The sequence below is a fragment of the Nelumbo lutea genome, chromosome 2 (genome assembly GCF_056320005.1).
Source record: "Nelumbo lutea isolate HS-2025 chromosome 2, American lotus-T2T, whole genome shotgun sequence".
Taxonomy (NCBI): domain Eukaryota; kingdom Viridiplantae; phylum Streptophyta; class Magnoliopsida; order Proteales; family Nelumbonaceae; genus Nelumbo; species Nelumbo lutea.
Window position 1 is genome coordinate 50078896 of NC_142685.1, and position 21716 is coordinate 50100611.

The following is a 21716-nucleotide window of genomic DNA, read 5'->3' on the forward strand; positions in this document are numbered from 1 at the left end:
TTTTTTTTCCGACTTCTGAAATGTGGTATCAACATCCCTGATTGCTGTAGTTGTGGATGGTTCAACATCCCCGATCAGAATATGCCCAAAACCTTACTTGTGTTGCTATAAACCCATTTAACCCAAGCCCAATGGTTAAACCGTTAAAGGATTGAGTTTTTGTTTCAAAGAGGCTGCATAATTTTAGTTTTAGATTAGCGGGGTGCCGGGGCCCCTTGTGATGCATGGGATGGGGCACTCCTCTCTGTCCCTTGCCCCCGTAGTTAAGACAATCTATCCAATCCCCGCCAAGTCCCCAATGGTAGGGCGAATTCGAGGTGAGGCACCCATTCCTTGTCGTGGATGGGAAATCCCCAAATTTTTCCCATGCCAAGGCAATCGGTTAAAAATAATCTAATTTGTGGATATTTTACAAATAGGATTATGGGAATTTGGGGATATTTTAGGAATTGGATTATGATAATTTGGGGGTATTTTATAAATGGAATTGTGGGATCCTAGGATTATAAGATCATGAGAAAAACTTAGAGATATTTTAAAAATCAATATTAATTCTATTGATATTTTACTAATTTTCCATCAATGAATTATATGCAAACCTCATCCCTAATTTGGAGCAAAAAGATTTTCCTCGTCTTTTCTCCATCCCTATTTAGAGCAAAAATATTTTCCATGTCCCTTCCTTGTCCCTAATTTGAAGCAAAAATATATTTCCCGTCCCCACCCTGTATCTTCACCATCCCTATTTAAAATTCGAGAAAACTTGCATCGTTCAGGATGAAGCAGGGTAGGGCCCTAGTTTTATAGGGAAAATTGCCATGCCTACAATTCTAATAATTTTCTATAACTAATTAACTAACAATAAATTATAATATTTTATGATAATTTTCAAAAATTATTGAAATTGTTGTTGATTAGCAAAATTGTATAGTAAATTAGTTATTTACAATAACAATAAATTAATACGAGTTAATGTAAATTATATACTTTTTAAGCCTAAATTATTTACTATTAGTCAATGTGATGTAATTATAGTAAATTAATGTAATTATGGTAAATTACTTTAATTTTAATTAAAAATAAATCATTTGTTGTTAATTAATGTAAGGCCAAGAGTGGTTGAAGTCAATCAAGTGGTTTAGATCAGTGTGGACAGATTTGATAATTTTCATAAATTATTTCATAATTATTAATAATAATAATAATAATAATAATAATAATAATAATAATAATAATAATAATAATGGATAAATAAATATGGAACAATTTCTGATAGATTAATTTCTTATTTTTTTAATTATTATTTATTTAAAAAAGTATGGATTAGTTAAAGAGTTTCCCTAAGTTATTTGATAATTGTTAACTATAATTATTTGTTTCATAGAAATTAGTAAATTATGCCAATTAGTAATATCTTTTATGAATCAATACTTGTTGTAAAAATTTAATGAAAATTTATTAAATTACAATGATTAATGCAAATTGCGCTAAACAATCTCCAACTGAACTGAATTGCCTAGTGGTTGGCTGGTTTTGAGTGGCCAACTCTTTAATCCGACTAGATCATTTTAGCTAGTTAAACAATCTCCAACTGAACTGAATTGCCTAGTGAGCACTTCTAACTTCAGCTAAGTTAATAGTTTAATCTCTAACAAATAATAATAGTTTAATCTCTAATAATTATTGAAAATTTATAGCAAATATACAAAATTGCTAAAAATATGTTTATAATGAAAATATAATAAATAACTAATAAATATACCCTACCCCTCTCCGTATGAGGCAAGTTTTCTCGAATTTTAAATATGGATGGGGAAAGGGAAAATATTTATGCTCCAAATAATGGATGGGGTTTGTATATAATTCCCCAAACCCGATGGTAAATTAGTAAAATATCAATAGATTTAATATAGACTTTTAAAATATCTCTAAGTTTTTCCTCATTCTTATAATCCTAGGATCCCACAATTTCATTTATAAAATACCCCCAAATTGTCATAATCCAATTCCTAAAATACCCCAAATTCCCATAATCCGATTTGTAAGATATCCATAAATTAGATTATTTTTAGGTGGTTGCCTCGAGGTGGGGAAAATTTGCTGATTCCCCATCCACGATGGGGAATGGGTGCCTCACCTCCAACTTGCCCCACCACCAGGAACAGAGCGGGGATGGGGTAGAGTGTCTTGACTACGGGGGCGAGGGACAGGGAGGGGTGCCATGTTGGTTATAATTACTTTTGTGATTTTAATATTTTTAAGTTATAACATAATTTTGTTATTTAATCTTTTTTTTTGTTTTTGAAATAATATATAAGATATGATTTAGTTATTAATAATACATAAATAATACCCTACCCTCTTCGAACCTCTTCAAACGGAGCAAGCTTTCTCGAATCTTAAATAGGGATGGGGAAAATATTTTTGCTCCAAATCAAGGACGAGGAAGGGATGAGGTTTCCATATAATTCCCCAAACCCGATGGTAAATTTGTAAAATATTAATAGATTTAGTATTGACTTTTAAAACATCTCTAAGTTTTTCCTCATACTCTTATAATCCTAAGATCTCCCAATTCCATTTATAAAATACCCTTAAAATGTCATAATCTAATTCCTAAAATACCCCAAATTCCCATAATCCTATTTGTAAAAGATCCATAAATTAGATTATTTTTAGGTGGTTGCCTTGGGGCAGGGAAAATTTGGGGATTCCCCATTCCTGATGGGGAATTAGTGCCTCGCCTCTAACCCACCCCACCACCAGGGACGGGGTGGAAAATTAATTTTGTTATTAATTATGTAAAATATAAAATTATTATTAATTCAGATGTTATGGAATCTATTATAATTATTATTCTACTCTTAAGAAAATGTTTCAAAATTTATTACATAATTTTGTTATTTTAACTATTTAAAATTTAGTTATCTTAAATATTTCATTAAAATAATCCATAAAATTATAATTTATATTGTTATTACATAATTTCATTATAGACTTCAAAAAAATATAAAATTATTCATAATATGAGTATTTCATTATTTATTAATAATATGTTAAATATTTCATTATTTATATATTTAAATAATATGTAAAATATTTAATCTTTTTTGTTATTTAAATTTTATTTCTTTAAATTTATTATGTAATTTTGAATATTTTGTTACATAATTATTTATCTATTTTTAATATTTTGTCATTTACATAATTTTTTAAAATATTAGTTAGTTATTAAATTGAATAATCCATAAATTGTAATTTATATTGTTCTTACACAATTTCATTAAGAATTTCATAAAAATATAAAATTTTTAATAATATGAATATTATTAAACCTATTATAATTATTTTTTTGTGATTTTAATAAATATTTTAAAGTTATTAACATAATTTCATGATAATATTTGAATAGTTGTTAAATGTTTTAATTGAAATTTTCTTTAGATAAATATAGGTGAAAAGTGAGGGAGAGGATAAATATGAGTTAGAGACAATTTAGGAGATAAATAAGAATTAGGGAGAGAGATAGAGATAATTTAGGAGAAAGTGGGGGATAGTTTCCTAATAAAAAGGAGATAAGCCATGTTAGGTGGCAACCCTATTGCTTCTAAAGGGAATCTTGCTCTCCCTCTAGAATTGCTCAGTTTGGGTAACAGAGCAAGTAGAGGACTGTTGACATGGCAAGCTCTACTTCAGTGTGTGTGTGTGTATATATATATATGAAACCGCTTTTGTCGATTGCCCTCGATGGGTAACCCTTGCATAGACCAAAGGACGAAGTAGTATTTTAGAACTCTCAAGTGAACCAATTGCTATTCAATTCATTGATGTGCATCTGGGATTTGGGTAAATGAGCCAGAAGAAGAAAATCTTTTTCACGACCATACATTGTAGTACTAGGAGAGGCACCTTGCATTGTAAGCTTGGGAGTTTCAATTCTGCAACTAGTTTTGCTGCCATGAACCAACTCATGATTACAATTAATAGTTAGACCATGTTTGGGAGTGCATAAGTTAAAAATAAGTGCTTAAAAACAAGCGTTTATTTGAATAAGCACTTATTTGCATTTGGCACCCAACTTTTTCAAGTGCTTAATTTTTAAATAAGCACTTATTTTATATTGGGCATTTGGTAATCATTTTTCTCTAATAAGCATTTGTGACTATTTTGTCCTTCATTTTCTTTCAAATTTTCAAAATATACCCTTTGAAAGCACTTTTATTAAGTTACTTTTATAAAAACACTTTTATGAAAATACATTTATAAAAGTACTTTTGTGAAAGAACTTTTACGAAAGCACTTTTATATAAGTACTTTTATGAAAGAATTTTTAAAAATGTTCTTTTATAATATTTTTTAAGTGTCCATAAAGTACTTTCATAAAAGTGCTTTCATAAAGTACTTTCATAAAAGTGCTTTCATAAAAGTACTAAAAAGTACTTTTATAAAATATTATTGTGAAAGTACTTTTATAAAAGTGCTTTTGTAAAAGTGTTTTCACAAAAATGATTTTGTAAAAGTGCTTTCACAAAAGTACTTTTATAAAAGTGCTTTCGTAAAATCGTTTTCATAAAAGCACTTTTATAAAATTCAACTAGGAATAATTTTATAAGTGGTATTTTAAAATTCAACTAGGGATAATTTAAAAAAAAAATTGAGTAGGTGCTTATTGTATAAACACTTAAAAAGACCTGGAAATTTGGGCTTAAAAAATAAATCATTATTTTTAAAATAAGCACTTATTTCAAACTTATTTTCTAAATATCAACAAGTGTTTAATGGTCCAAATAAATACTTATTTTCTAAATATAAAATAAATACTTTATGATACACTTGTTATTTTGAAATTGCGTTAAAGGGGGTTAGCACTAGTTACACCCTGGGAGGGGGATTGTCCTTTTGTCATTTAGACGGTGTTTGATTGCAATACAAATAAAATAAATTAAGACGCAACAAAACAAAATAAAACAAAGATTTTCATTTTTTATTTCGTTTGCGCTCCCATGCATTTGTGCTAGTACAAATAAAATTTCACAGCAACTAAACACAGCCTTAGGGATATATACTTGAGGATTCTTATAATCTTGCTTGCTGATGAATGAAATTAACCGAACGGGTGCTACTTCCAAAAAAAAAAAAAAAAAAGACTAATTTTATGATACATAATGATAAAGGCATTTGAAAAATAAAGAAAAAGGCCTAAAGAAATAATGTTCAGTCAAGTCCAAACCAATCAACTTGGAAATAGACAAGTGGGCTATTTTACGTTAAAGTATCTAATAATTATCCTAAGTATTTATGCAGTGTAGAGAGAGATAGAGAGAGAGAGGGTACGGGGAAAATGCAAATTGAGGTCATCTTATGATTATTAAATATTATCACAAAACTTTATGATTGAATGTTTCAATAACACTCATAATAATGCCAAAAAAAAAAGAATCTTGTTTTTTTTTTTCTTTTTTTCAATTTAATTGAAATGTTAGACATGAATTCGCGGAGGAAGAGATATATATACTGACTGCCTTTGCTCCACCGCTCCACCTTTTCTATTTACACTATATACTTGTTACATCTTACATTTCGCTCATGCAATCGAGTAGTTTACGAGCTTGCTCAACATAACGTTAGGCATAATGGGGACTAATGACTTGTTCCCTATTTATCTGACTTTCCATAGTCTATGGTTTTTCTTGAGACGTAATTCTTACATATATTTTTTAATTTCAGAAAATACTACGTACTTGTGGCTGTTGGCATTACATCCTCAGAGAAACCTGAAAAGTCATCAACCCCCGTGTGGCCGTGTGGTAAACATTTCAAAAGCCCAAAAAAAAATCGATTTTCCAGTAAAGCTATGGTAGGAAGCTTCTCCGAAGCGGCTCAATCACGCATAAGCCCTCCCAAACGGGCTCTTAATAACAATTATATTGACAACGATAATAAATTTTAGAAACATTTTAAATGTGTAATATTTATTTAATATTTATAAACCATTCTCACCAATATATAAATTAATCATTCAACATCCATGTACGTACATATACATGCACATAGGCTGGCATCATTCTCCTTTAGCCCATGTACATACATTGAACCAAGACACATCCTTTAAGCTATAGAGTGCAATCATGGATGACGAGCAAATACTCTATGGGAGGACAAAGGATTTCAACGTTGTACCAATTAAGTCTGAAAAGCTTGCCCTGCAAATCATTTCATCTGGTAAGGGCCTCCATTTCTGAGAGAAATTAAAGCTGCAATAGCTAGCTTCAAGTTCATTTTGCAGCTTTGAGTTTCCACAGCCCAATAGCTTACTAAAAAGCATGCATTCAAGAGGAGTTACAGCCTCACAGGTATATATATAGTGATGGTTTGGCTCAGCTGCAGGATGCGTGGAAGATTATTTATTGCTTGATACATGGACAGGGGATGATGATAGTTTATGTGGATGATGATGATCCATGCGCATCACAAGTCTCTCACTAAGAATGTGTCTATGGCTATATTATATAGTCCATTCCAGCTTCACTTTAACTGTTATTTTTAATAATATATCCTTTTATCTTTCTCGAGCTATTAATTTGTCATTAAGTCTCGTGGCTCTTGTTTTATTTTATTGATCTTATCTTGATGGATTATTAAAAATAAAAGAGACCAGGAAAGGCAAAAGATAGAAATCTCTGACTCTGTCTTATTAATAAACAATGACTTCTCGATCTTGACATAGTCTTTTCACCCTTTCCGTTATTTGCCAGCCCAGAACGTACGACTCTGGCTACTGGCAAGCAAAGCTGAGGCCAATATCTAAAGAGCCAAACGGAGAAAGCATCAAATAGAGGAAGTTATAATAACTAGAGAAAGCGCAGGTGGTCGGTGGCAATGGACGCTACGTGACGTGAAACACCAAGCTCAAAGCCGAAAAGTAAACGTAAAAAAGGTGGAAATAGGAGTTTTTTTTATTAAATGATCATAACCTATCTTACACTATTACAGATTTACAGCATTAACTTCACAAGACAACGAAACTAGACACAGCCAAACACATATTTTCCTTCTACATATATATATTATTTGTTATGCCATCACCTACGCTGTCACGGATGTCTCAATTGCAACCTTGCCGGAATACCTGACCTTCTCCGACTTCTCTTCGGCTTCCCAGAGTTCCGGCAAGGCTTCCCTGATGTTGTGAATGCTCTCTAATGCAAAATCTGCACCTTTGGTTCTATGAGAAGTTCCCACCTGCACATTAGAGTTGGTAGGATTAAAATCAGCTCGGTGGGAAATACTGAAATAGAATCCTCCCCATTTAAGGCCATAGTCATGCCACAGATTTTTCAGGTGACTTACCAGCACAGTATGAAGACCCACACGTTTTCCTGATTGTATGTTACGGACACTATCTTCAAAGAACATCTGAAAGAGAAAGAATTCACTCCAATCAGCATATGAATATGCTTTCTGTGCAAGAAATGTTTGAAAAGAAAGACAAATTCTACTTCTCAAGGAGTATAATCACCCCGTAAGGCAAGGCTTTCAAACTCACTATTTAATGGTTCTGCCTTTTTTTAATTTGTAAATGGTAGCCACTGTTACATTTCTTCCCATGATCAAGAAAGAAATGGATGAACGGTTCAGGCATACATCCATGGATTCAATGCTTTACAACCATAGTTGGGTCAATATTTTAGTCAAACAATTTACCAGAAGATCCGACAGAACGTCAATTCTGTTGGTATGTGGATATAGGCCAGGCTCTGTGTTTTACTGACAGGAACCTATGAGAAACCCTGCCCCTTTCCCTCCAAAAAAGAAACAAAATTTATGGATCCACTGATTTCTCGCTATTATTTGATTATCTTACCGTTCTTTGGGGATTGATGTTGGCTATCTTCAGTGCTCTTTCAATGGCACTTTCAGATGGCTTGCAGACAATTGGTGTCTTTGGCAGTTCTGATCCAGCATGAGGCTGAGAAAAGTGACCAATAATGTCAAAGTATTCAGTGCAGGCAGTGGTAGTTGGTTTTGAATCTCCGAACTCAGACGCATCCTCATCGTCAGAAACTGAGTTCTTGTGTGTTGGATTCAGGGTCTCAAAGCAAATAATCCCTTCAAAACAGTCCTCCAATCCAAGTTTTCTAAGAACTTTGGCAGCGTGGATCCTATCTGCGTTTGTGAATATCTGTTTTACAGGGAAGGGAAGATTTTAATCAGAAGAAAGCTTGGCAGATAAGCTATACAGAGGAGTAGAGGACTTCCCATTAGAGATATGGAACTTACAACTTTCCGAATAGGTAGACTTAGCAAGAGATTCCTTAGAACAGGGTCTGGTTTTAGATTTTCATATGGTAATCTTCCATGAACAAAACTGTAAAACAGGACAGAGGAAGGTCATACTCATATCACCTTGGTAATCGATATACAGAACAAAAGAAACACAGCAACAAAGAAGGTAAAAAAAGGAAAGGAAGGAGAAAATTGTTACCCGTGGTAATCATCATAATCAAAGTCATATCCGATGGCCTGCAAGAAAAAACAAAAGATAGAATTCATAAATGGGTTATTTGTATATTCTTGTTTAGAATATTATGAGCAGGAGGATAAAAGGCGTACCCTGAGACCTGCCATTGTTGTTCCATAGTTCTTGTACAACAGATTACACATATCAGGGATTTTGCCCTGCTCTATGCCAAGCTTTTGAACCATATAATCTAGGAAGAGGCATCCACGGGAAATTCATCAGCAGAGGCAATTTAATGATTTGTAGTTAGTTGAAAAACAAGCACTGTGTATGCATACCTTCAATGTTCTTGCGGCATTCCATTGCCAAACCAGAACTCAGGGGATAAAGAGTATCATCCAGGTCTGAAATTTAAAACCCAATATGAATTAAACTCATTTTGCTAACAGTTCACTTTGTCAACCAAAAACCCAGGTAAAAAAATAACGTTACCAAAGAGAAGGCAGTCATATTTAGGTCTCTGAGCTTGTTGATATCGGCCCTCGTATTCCATTTTTAATTAAGAAGCTTCACAATAGAACAGAGGTATGTTAGAACCAGTATAAGGTGGACATGAATCCATGATAACACTAGAATAATCGTCCTGATTTCCAAAATTCTATCATGTTTTTGCAAAATCATCAAGTCTTGACAGCATTAACTCAGATTTCCACTATAAGATTAAAGGAGCCAAGACAACCCTTAAACCGGTACTGGGTGAATTAAAAATAATAATAATAATTCGAGTTGAGTTGAATAAAGTTCTGAGACTCTGGAACTCAAAAGAACTAATTAAATATTAGAAGTTCAGTTCAGCCGCCAAGCCGCCAATCACTCAAAAGAACTAATTAAATGATATATTTTTATCAAAACAGAAGGAGGAACTTCATGCAAAGGAAATGTGCTTTTTACATAACAATACTACTTAAAAAAAAATGAAATACAACTCAAACCACACTTGCGCTAAGCTTTTGGCATATAAAGCTGTATATTAAAAAATGGCTGAAACTGAAAGGAAGCTACTAGGAAAGGTCGAGGAGGGTCATTTGACGTGGCTGATTCTTGAGTCTCATACATCAACCTCAAATCTGTCGAGTGGTTGAGATTGGAGGAATGGTGGACCTGAAAGATTCAGAGGAAAGACTTCTCCGTTCACCACCACCTTCAATCTCGACCTTGGTCTGTATGTGATCTCATCTCCTATGCTTTATAAAGAAAAAAATAACAATTCATCACCAGATTAACCCCTTCCTAGATAAGGTTTCTGAATCAATCTGTTGGTCCAACTAATGAGAAGACAGCCTAAAAATGCCTATAAACTTACAGATATATCAAACAAATACAAGCAGATGGGAAACAATTAACTGAAAGTACATGAAGCGGAAAAAGACGAAAGAAAGAAAGAGACCCAAAATAATAATCCAGTTCATAATCCGCAATTTATTCTAGAACAAATGAAGCGGGAAACCTAAAAGGCTAAAACATGCAAGGGCGAGGCTTCGAGTGATGAACACAATATGAAGCAATAACTTAGATTCATGATCATAAAATGAAAGCCTCCCAAATATAATAGGATTATTTTGTCCTCCAGATAATTACTAGAAGAGAAAAACACCAGAAGGGAACTTGGTGTCCATTCTATCATCCGGTCCAACACTAAGACCTTTTAAGTATTGAATATTAACTCCCAGGAATTGAAGCATGATTACAGAACATAAGTCTTTCTGAATTCCCAAGAGACAAACTACATATTAAAGGTAAATATGAAACATCAAAAAATGAACAAACTTCCAGCATTGAAATCTGTAAGTTCAAAGGGGAAACTCGAACACCACCGCAAGCAAGAAAAAGAAAAAAAAAGCACCTAAAATTTACATTTCAGGACAAGAAAATACCAGTTTCAGATGGCCCAATAGCTGAGAGAAAGCAAAAGAGGACCAGAGAAGGGGAGAGAGAGAGAGAGCAAGAGATGGTGAAATGGAGGATGCAGAAGAGGTGGAACAGAAGCAATGAGCGAGGATGGATGAAAGATGCGAAGTGGATGAAGGCGGGAGAGGATGGGGGGAAGAGAAGCGTGGAGGGAGGGGGTTTAAATAGGCAAACCGTTGCTGTCTTTCACTTACCAACAAAAAAAAAAATTAAAACGTCGATCAGAAAAATAAGCTCCATTGATTAAAGGGTTAAATATGATGAAGGAAGAGACAAGGGGGCCCACCTTGTGTTTGTCCTACATACAATTCATACGTTTCGTACGCCTCACAGCTGTCAAGTTTGTATTCGTAGTTTCTCGACCATTCCCGACGAGTTTTACTTCGACCGGATCTGCTCCTTCATCCTTGCACGAAGGACTCCACAGTCCACGGCAAGGGTGATCGTTGACCGGTGATCACTGATTCTAGGTACACACGTAAACAACCTTCTCCAGTTCCACCATCCCGCATTTAATGGTAGATTTGACAAGTTATCGAACCCTTGTATGACCTCTACAGAACACTGACGTTTTCACTTTTATTGGCTAACATAGCCGGATGTACAAAACCTGTTTCTAGTATATCCCACCCTTGAGGCATTGACCCATTACCCACCCCACCCGGCTCCCGCGGAATTCGTGGGCTTCAATTCGGATTTGATCATCAGAGAACCATCCTCACATCGTCCTTGTAGCCTTTTGCAACCGTGCATCGGTAACATTTTAGAAATCTGCATCAAATCTGTCCGTACTTGTTCGATAAAGATATCCTCAATATAGGGCTGCATGGGGCTGTCAGGACGGTGTGAAGATGAATATCCTCAAAGTGGAATTAAAAATAACTTGGTCGGAAAAAATCAAAAAACACATAGTACGGCGAAAAAGGAAAACGTGAAATTTGATATTTTGTGCACTAGTGTGTGCCTACCATCTTATAATAAATAATAAATAAAAGGGTTAAGTACAAAAATTATGAACGATAACTCTCAATAGTCGGACTATGAGTAGCCCCTCTACAAACAATTTGACATAATCCACGGTGAGTACAGTGGGGGTTAAATTCTAAGAGTTCAACGGTGTTCATAGGTGTCGAGTATGTAGCGCAATATACTATTTTGTTTTAATATATTTTGGGGTAGAATAGGGGCATTGGCCTACTAGAGGTTATTATAATTATTTATTGCGGTCGCGGGGAAGGGGTTTGAGAGCATTAAAGTCAAAGGTGATTGATGTGATGTGGTAGGGGGCAATTATTAATGAAATCAACGGATGGAATGGTTTTGATTAGATATGATGGTGAAATAATGTTGAAACTCCCGAATTTGGCGTCGAGCCTTGCACCCACGTTTCGAATTGCCCGAAAGATCGGAAAGTCTTTCTTTATAAAAAGTAAAAAGGAGATCATATGGGTAGATCCCGTGATCTAAGATGGCCAATAATTCAAATATTACCACTCCAATTTATGTCTATTGTGCGATGGATATCATATTTGTTTCTGTTATTTGCATCCTTTTACTAATGCGTTAGCTGAATAGGATGTCATAACACTCCACGCTATTTATAAAAATATATTGCCATGAAAATTCAAGTGGTTGTAAATCTTGAGTATTTTATTTAATGATTGGCATTAACATTATCATTTTTTCTCCAGTTGAATGGTTATTGAGGTCAGTTAGTTTTTTTATTCTTTGTCTAAGATCACTTCATTTTTGCCTTCCTTTTGCTTTTTCTATTTTTTTTTTTAGATTAAAAAAAATGGTCCTTTAATTTGTACTAATTTATGCTAGGGACACTGTAACCATCAGCCAGGGAGTTTTAGAAATTAGAGTGAAGGTTGTAATATAGATAGGGCTTCTCCTATATTTATCTTTTTATCTCCAACCAAAATCATGAACTTATTAGCATTGGGAACATGATTTAGAGCAAGCTATTACCACAATTTATATAAATTTAGTTTCAAGGAAGCGTTTAGGCCTTTGAGATGGGGACATTCCATAAGCTTTCACAAAAATGAGTTTATAGATTTTTATTTTTTTGATACTATTATTCATGGATAGTATTCAAGCTAATTTCAGGGTGTTTGACAAGCCTTTTGGTCGGGTCTTAAAGACTTTTCAAAGCTCTGAGTTCAGTCATTTTCCTCTCTCGCAATGAAAGCAACTTAGAAAGACATATGCCCTAAAAAGTTAATGAAAGTCCAAGATGGCAAAAAGAAACTTATTGTTTTTCTGTGCCTAACAACTTGGTAGACTATGTTAGACTAGGATACTCACAAAATAATCTAGATCTTTAAAGACAATACCCAAAAGCTCATTACATCTTTGGCCATTTGGGCTGTTAGAACTTAGAAGACCTTTCTAAAAAGATTAGCCAAGTGGCACATTCATTTGCAATTATCTTTATAAGGGTGTCACTTCTTCTTCTTCTTCTTCTTCTTCTTCTTCTTCTTCTAGTTGATTTGAGACTAGGCTTAAGAATGAAGGGTTTGCAAACTTGAATTTACATAATTTCCAAGTTTTGGCACGTGTTAAAAATCACCATGTAGCCAAAAATTGAAAAAAAAAAATAAGGAAAAATCCATGATACGAGAAAGGATTTGACCAGCAATCAAAACCTCTATAAATTTTGATGAATACCCACTTGATTGATTGCCACTTTTGTGATGCCAGTTGATTGGTTATAAGTTTTCCTGGTGTCATATCTGTCCAGCATCATTGTTGAATCCAAAAAATATACTTCATTTGTGATTGAACTAAGCATGACCCCATACTTAGTACGGGGTCATTAATATGAACTATTTTAAATTTTTATTTTTTAAATCAATTATATTAAAATTTTAGGTTAGGTTTTTCATTTGATGTTTTGATAATTTTTTATTTGATTTAAGAGACTTACCATATTTTATATAGTGTTTGGCCCCGTCACGGGGCAGTCACATGTATGTATCATTTGCTTTTTACACTTTTTTGTTTATTACAGTAATATTATTTTATTCGAGTTTCACTATTTATTTAATAATTATATTTACATTTGAATTAAGAAATTGAATTACAAACATTTAGCTAGTGAATGGGTTAGTATGGGAAAATTCACTCAAGTTTGATTTCCAACATTTGTATTAATTATTTAGTCATTTTTATTATTTTCATTCATAATTCATTTATTAATTCTTAATCATTTTAAGCTAATTCATTATTTAATAAAGTTGTAATAGTTTAAGCACATTTATGAATTTTTAATCTGTTTTAGAAATTAATTAATCTTTTTTGTTATTTAATAATATTATTAACTATGTTAGTAATCAATGAAATATTTATTTAAGATTATTCCTTTTAAAATATTGACTTAATTAATTATTTAAAGAATACTATTATTTTTAATTAGTGATTTTTATAATTGTTATTATTGTTCTTATTAATAGTGATTATTATTGTAAAGAAATTTGATTTCCAACCAAGTACAATAATTATTTCTTCTATTTAAATTATTATTTTGCATTTATGAATATTCATTAATGATTATTATTAATATTATTATTTATTATTTATTATTTATAAATAATAAATAATAATGTTTGGTGCATGTCTGACATTTTTCAAAATCAATTCAGATGCAAACAAATGTCTGGTGCATGTCTGACATTTTTCAAAATCAATTCAGATGCAAACGAATGTCTGGTGCATGTCTGACATTTTTCAAAATCAATTCAGTCCCATTATTTGTTTGTAGATAAATAGTGCCAATGCCAATCACCTTTGACAAACCATTATTATCCATCTTTAAAACCCCATAATCATCTGGAGTATAAGATGTGAAAAAATCATTTCTTGATGTAACATGAAAACAGGCACTACTATCAACAACCCAACTTGTCTCATCACAAGCAACATCAATCAAATTCTCATCACAAACAATCACAAGATCACCTGTAGTGGTGGTGACAACATGATCATCATTGTCATTATCTTTATTTTGCTACTTACCTTTGTTACATTTATTGTCATTCTTCAGCTGAAAACAAAATTTTTTGATATGTCACTTTTTACTACAATAATCGCATTCAATGTTTTTGTACTAGAACTTGATTTGCTTCTAGCCTTACTTTTACCTCTGCTACTTTGTCCTTGGTCTCTATTATTGCTTATCCCCCTGTTTTCAGTAATTAAAACCTTTGACTGAGAATAGGATGCCTACTGAGTTCGTCGTCTGACTTCTTCATTCAAAACAATAGTTTTTACATATTCCAATGTCACTACACCACTAGGAGCAGAACTGGACAAAGTCACGCATAAATTTTTCCAAGAGTTTGGTAAAGTATTAAGCAACCAAAGTCCCAAAATTTCACCATCAAATTTAATACCCATGTCGGAAAATTGATCAAAGCACCCTTGAAATTCACTTATGTGATCAAAAATAGGAGTACCTTCCTTGTACCTCAAATTTATAGCCTATTTCAGCAAAAACAATTTATTATTCCCAGATTTAGAGGCATACAAAGTCTCAAGCTTACCCCACAAGGTTCTGGCATGTGAATCATTCGCAATACGATTCAAAACATTATCATCTACCCATTGTGGAATAAAGCCACAAACCATCTCATGCTCAAAAGCTCATTCTTCATCAGATTTATTTTTAGGTTTTTGAGTAGCAAAAACTAGTAAATGTAACTTTTTCACAAATAGTAGATCCTTCATTTGTCCTCTCCACTTGTGATAATTGGTGCCATTCAGACTAATCATTCTACCATAATTAAACTCCCATCATTCAATCAAACAAATCCACAAACAAATAACCTTGCTCTGATACCAGTTGTTGAGAACACACAAAAAAATATCCTGACAACAGATAATGCTAAGATGACACCAATAATAAATAGGCAAGGGAACACACAATTTTTAACATGGAAAACCTCCTTAATGTGAGGAGTAAAAACCATGGGACCTAGTCCAGTAAAATCTCCACTGTAAAGATATAATAAGTATAACAAAGTGTCTCCAAACAAAGGATTCACCACAAGCCCCTACTCACAATCAACTAGTGAAAATCACAAAAAACTGTCCAAATGACCCACAATAGGGTACAAATAACCCAACCAAAAGAGACGAAGAAACAAAAATCTGACCATACAGATTAAATCACACGATGTCAAAAACAATATACTGAAAAATCATAAAAGCGGAGCACAAATGATTACCCGTTTTGATGAAGACAGTGAGCAGAAATCTTCTCTCGTTGAAGGTTGAAGACACAGCTGGCGTTGCTGGCTACTGCCCGTGGCGGCCGGCGGTGACTGTTACTACTATGGTGACGTTGGAGCGGCAATTGGTGAAGGCTAGGGGCGAATGTCGAACAAGCAGAGAAGACGAGGGTTTGCTTTTCGTTCGCAGAAAAGAAAAACAATGACAGTCGCCTATCCAAAAATTTTTATCTCAGTCAAGTCGGCGGTTTCGTCGATAGAGATAAATAACAAGGTTTTTTTTTTCTTTTTATATTAAAGGGTTGTGGGCCCCCACTTGAGGAGGACCCACAACAATGAGTTCATTAGAACAAATGTTTTGACGTATATTTTTTTTCATGAGACAAAGATTGAGAAAATAGAGTTCAACTTGATAAAATAAATGAAACACAAAATATAAACATGTTTCCAAACTCAAAACTTTATACGTATAAGATACACTGAGATGAAATGTAAAATTACCTAAGTGGTTGAAGTTGAAAACATCCAAGTAAGAATTCCAATGAAGTGGACGTAAGCTCTGAGAAATTACAGATTTGGAGAACATCGTATGCAAAGACTGTGGAGACTAGAGTAGAATTTAGAGTTTGAAACTGATAGATTGTGATAGATTGAATGAGAATGTAGATTTTTGGACGTGAGTTAGAGTCTGACATGAACATGGGGTTGAGTTGGTTGCAACAGAATTTTTGAATTTATCTCCTAAAATTAAATTCTCTTTGAAATTTTGAAAATTTGAAAAGGCATTTAATTAAAATAAGACACATGTCTAATTTATTTCATGGTTTAGAAGACAAGTGTCTGAATGGAGAAGAGACACATGTCCGACTGGAAGAGGCTTTGGCCTGATTTCATTACTTTAATATATATATATATATATATATATATATATATATATATATATTAGATTTGTAGTAAAGCATTTGTTTTATAGCGTTTGTGCATTATTTCCTAAAAGCCTTTTACGTGTAGTTCCAATGGAGTCATTCATCCACCATCCAAATGCATGTATGCAACAAAAGCTACAAAGTTATTATAATGCAACCCACTTACGGGGGGTGCTCAGTGCTCACCAATATGTATATGCTTTTTTGAGTTTTGTCTACTAATTAAGACAAACAATTGCCACATTAGAATCAATATACTAGTGGTGTCTCCGAGTCCACTAAGCTGCAGACTGCTTTTAGTGGTCTTTTGAAATGAGAGATCGGCCTTTTCACCAAAGCCAAACAAATATTTTACTTTTCTCCTGGCCTATAATTAACACTATAATGTTTCTCAGAATGTTATTTGGGATTTCTTAATATACTACTGTGTGGAGATTCTTGGAAGTTGGGTTTTCTACAACAACAGATTTGCTTAGTGGTTTAGTGTTTAGGCTAGTACAAAACTTTGCATTTTATATTATTTTATACGTATTTGTGCTGTACATATTTGTATTTATACTCTTTTCAAATTGAGCTTTAATAATGTTAGGAAAAATCTTTGCTAAAATCCTTCTCACAAATTTTTATTTGTTTATATGGTTAATAACAGATTGCAACTTTCAAAACTCTCATATTTGTATCAATACCCCCTATTGTCATTATTCTCAACCATAAAATGTAATAAATATTTGTCAAGTAAGAATAAATGAAGATTGGAGAATATTAGTTGGGGTTGTATCAAATTAATAAAATTAGAATGAATGGATGATCATCCTTCAAACCCATCTTATTAAACCGATTATAGTAGATACTGTACCTGGTAAGTATATAAAAATAAACAAATAGAAAGAGAAAATGAATAATGTTAATCCATGGAAAGATCCAACACACAAACAAAAGACATATTATAATAAATGAGATTAATTTATAGGAAATTCGATACCATGAACTATTAATTTGAACCAATCTCTTTAGTAGTTTCAATCTGATGGAATATAGGATCCACAATGATGAATTCACAGGGCATATTTTATAATTTTTGTGTTGTTTTCTGATTTTGGTAAGCAACCCATATTCTACTTATTGTTTGAAGGTGGATTTATAATTATCATAGAAATTTGAAGGTGGGGTTATAATTATAATGGATTTATAGATATAATATCAGATATACATGCATAAAACAAGCATATATAATATGCTTATTTCCTAATTATATATTAGTGGTCTTGCTGCCACTAATTAATATAAGTGAATATGACCAACTTGTCTCCACCTTGACACTAACTTGCTTATTTGATTGATAGAAAATAATATATAAAATCAAATGGAAATAGTTGGAAGCGTAAGTTGCATTCTAAGGGAAAAAAAAGAGTAAATAAAGGAAAATGGAAATAAAATTAATTGAGTACAAAAGAAAAGATATGAAGAGTTCATGAAAGGAAATTAAAATGAGAAGATACTTGTTGGGTCTTCCTCCAACCACATATCCTTAAATTAATAATATACAGAATGGACTTAGTTATTGCTTTGTGAAAATGACCTTGGTGGGCAAGGCATTTTGAAAGGTCCATTTCTGACTCTGATGATGAGGTCCTCCTCTTCATCAATTATTTCAACAAAATACTCATGCAGACTGGGAGACGGAGGCTGGCCATGTGGACTAAGACCCACTTAACAAATTATTGGGTAGCTTCCTTTTTCCTCTCTTCTGGTAGGTGAGAGACTGATAAATGAAGTGTGCTACAGTGTATAAGGACCATTATTAGTTTCGTCTAAGCTGATAGATCCTTGGAACCTAAAACCATGTCTTATTGCTAAATATACACACATAAACATGTAGTTTATTAATTTAAGTAATGTTTAATTATATTATAGATGCAATACTTAGATACATACATACATATATATGATTTATATTAAGTTTAATTTATATTTTTTTGAGCTTTTAATTTTTATAAATTAAAAAAAGATAAATTTGAAATTTGAGGTCAAAAAGAGTTGTTTTAGAAAAAAATTGAACCTTAACGACATATAATTCTCAAAAAGTTACCCAAGACAAAAATAAAAACATTATCCCAATTGAACAATTGAGTATAAAGTTATAGCCTATAAAATTTTTTACACACTTTACCCATGACCAGATCACAGAGTTGAATAGATCAAAGGTTCAACTGGCTGGGATGGCTTTGACGTAGTGGATTTTGGTCAATTTTCAGGCTTTAAAAAAAAAAATCAGACCTGAAAAAAGGACTTAATGAATCTTCAATTTATGAGTCTGAATTCGGCCCAATCATGCTTGGATCCAAAATTTGCGGACCCAGACACTACGATGAAGTGGGGTATGTTAAATATCTAAGTATAAAAAAATATGTTCTCCCATCATCGAGTACAATAATGTCCCTGCTTAAGGTGCAATTATTGGATCGTTTTGAGTGTTGTCTGGTGTTTGATTTAACTTATTGGGGAGTTCTTATCCACGAATGAAATGAAGTCAATTTTCATTTCTTTTTCGGAAGAACTAAGCTGATAACAAGCAGGCAACCACACGGGTAAGGTGCATAATAAACGAAAACCCAGTTCAATCAAGTTCCCATGAACTACGGTAGACATTGAAGCTAGGGCAAACTTGTTGTGCGAGGCAACTGTTTGAAACCATCAATTCCATTGTAAATTTGTTTTTTTCCTCTTGACCTCGACCTAGGTACGACAATGGGGTAGGTTCGAGAGGGTTTTGTAAATTATAGACTCTAACCGTCTATTTAGATCTCCCAACTCATATCATATACTCTCCAAAACCTGTAGCAGGTTTGATTTTGAAAATTCAACTCCCCCTGCACATGAAAATGCAAAACTCTCACTCATCCTATTCTTCTTGCATTTGAGGGTGGGTGGATCAACTTGGCGGCTTGGGTTTAAAATCCAGTTTTCTATTATTTCTTGTTATATATAAGCAATAAATAAATAAAATTTTATGTACAAGCATTAAAATTTCTAATTATTTGATTAAAACATATAAAAAATACACCGATTATTAATTATCCTTTATATAAAATTTAAAATATTATTAAATTCAATACCTAATACATAAATTCACATGTCTTCCAACAATATTGGGATGGGGAGGGCTGAATTTAACCTAATACTGCATCCTATCCTACCCATACATGTTGTAAAATTCCAAAGCATATATCCATCCCAAAATCTATTTAAAAGGAAAAAAAAAAAAAAAAACAACCAGGGAGGGCGGTTTCCAGTTCAGCAGGGTAGAAATTGCCATCCATGCCTTGTAAGCATTTCTTTTTTTTTTTTTTTTTTTTTTTGCTATTGTTATATTCCCTGTACTTCTCTCTGGAATCTGGATCATGGATTCAGGGCCATTGAAATGAATCAAAGACCACTAATCCACCCACAATAAGCCCCTGAATGCCGTTGGATCTGAATCCCACTTAAAACACCCATAAAATCCATGTTTGTTGGGATTGCATGGCTTATGCAAAGAAATAAACAGAGTAGCTAAATGTGAAGAGAATGACCCCATGGCCATGGATTGGTCCCACCACTGCATTATTTTTATATATAAATGTGCATGGCTTATGCATGAAGTACAGGTTTGGTCACGGACTTTCAAAGCTCCTTTGCGGAAAGACAGCAGTTGCTCATGACGCTTTTTATATTCTTTATTTAGTGGGTGAGTAGGTGGATATAATGTATGGGCTGGAAGAAGAAGACAACAATATATCAATGGGCTGGACTGGACCAATTTACCTGCTGTCTGTCACCAACTGGTGCCCTTGCTTGCGGGAAAGCTAGGCTTTTCACTTTTGTGGAATATCTAATTTGGAATTATCAACACCAACAAGTATGCTTTCTTTTAACAGCCTTGGGTTGGCCCAAAAGATGCAACAAGAAGCTTTAGGGAGAAATAGCTCAAGGAAAAATTGGAGAGGTAGATGATCCTCATCCCTCACGCAAATGCTGGGTCTCATGTACTTTCAATTCTTGAACCTCTTGTCCTGATGTTTGATTTGATTTTAGTAAGAATATTGTAGGGGTTAAAATACCTGCTTCATTGCTGGTTTCGATTCCATATATACTTTTTTAGTGGAAGGTCAGTCATCCCTCTCTAATGCATTAATTAATATATTAATTAAGAAATTAATATTAGAGGGACAAGGTGGACGGCGTCACCAGTGATGTGGGGACGAAACTTCTGTTGAATGCAATTGGATCTCTCTCTCTCTCTACGTAATAATTACATGCTAAAATGGGGGGTTGGTTTACACTTTACACAACAAAACAAAGCTTAGGATTTGAATTGTAGTAGCAAAGTAATCCACGCTACCTGGAAATTTCACAGAAAGAGCTACATCTAGAGTATATATTATTACATGCATTTACCTGGAAATCACACCTTCCTCAAGTAGCATTAGTTTAACTCCTCATCAACATGACAACAGAAGTTGTGATTTTTTTTCCTCAAAGGAAACTCTACTCTCTATTTCTATAAGTGACATTTCTAGGGGATTGGGGGTACTCAAATGTCAAATCCACTTTCAGGTTTGATGAGGACTGCCAATTAATGTTTTTAATTGTCCCGTTCATAATTCCACATGGAAGAAACTTCAAAGGGTGGGTTTCATATTTTGAAAGCTAATATATATATATATATATTATTCGATATAAATAATGCCTATGTCATACCCAAGCTCTAATCTCTATACAGTAGGGAAAAAAACAAAAAAAAAAGAAAAGAAAGCAAGAAAGACATTTGTTAAAAACGCATATCTTTTTAATAGAAGGGGTATTTTTGAAAAAAATGCAAGCCCTAAAAGACAACAGGTATAGTAATGGATCATTACTGACCTGATGAACCTGAACTAGTTTATTATTTCACAATTTTCACTAATCATGTCAGCATTATTTTCTTACAAAATGATGCAAAATGGATCATATCATAATCCGAGAGGCTGTTCATTTTTATCACAATGTTTCGATCTTTTGCCTATCAAGCCATGTAACCTGTAGCTACAGAATGTGTGACTATGAGGATCATCTAAACCTGACTCAGTGATCAATGAGGTCACT

The 21716-nt window shown here is 33.2% G+C and overlaps 1 protein-coding gene across 1 annotated transcript; it reads right to left on the bottom strand.

The window, feature by feature from the left end:
* Positions 1-6936: 6936 nt before the first annotated feature.
* Positions 6937-10654, bottom strand: LOC148870573 (Haloacid dehalogenase-like hydrolase (HAD) superfamily protein). Its single transcript, XM_088967885.1, has 9 exons — positions 10396-10654; positions 8954-9028; positions 8800-8865; positions 8614-8711; positions 8486-8523; positions 8281-8368; positions 7865-8182; positions 7351-7416; positions 6937-7242 (listed from the first exon to the last, which is right to left on the bottom strand). Exons 2-9 carry the CDS (start codon positions 9012-9014, stop codon positions 7087-7089), a joined length of 891 nt encoding a protein of 296 aa, XP_088824011.1. The 5' UTR covers positions 9015-9028; positions 10396-10654; the 3' UTR covers positions 6937-7086.
* Between the last annotated feature and the right edge of the window lie 11062 nt (positions 10655-21716).

What these genes read in the sequence shown, in the direction of transcription:
- LOC148870573 (XM_088967885.1), bottom strand. Translation starts at nt 9,014, where the DNA reads ATGGAATACGAGGGCCGATATCAACAAGCTCAGAGACCTAAATATGAC. An exon ending in GATTATGATGATTACCACGG is followed by an intron (nt 8,369 to 8,485) that starts GTAACAATTTTC and finishes CCTGTTTTACAG; the next exon opens with TTTTGTTCATGGAAGATTAC. An exon ending in TGGGTCTTCATACTGTGCTG is followed by an intron (nt 7,243 to 7,350) that starts GTAAGTCACCTG and finishes TCTAATGTGCAG; the next exon opens with GTGGGAACTTCTCATAGAAC.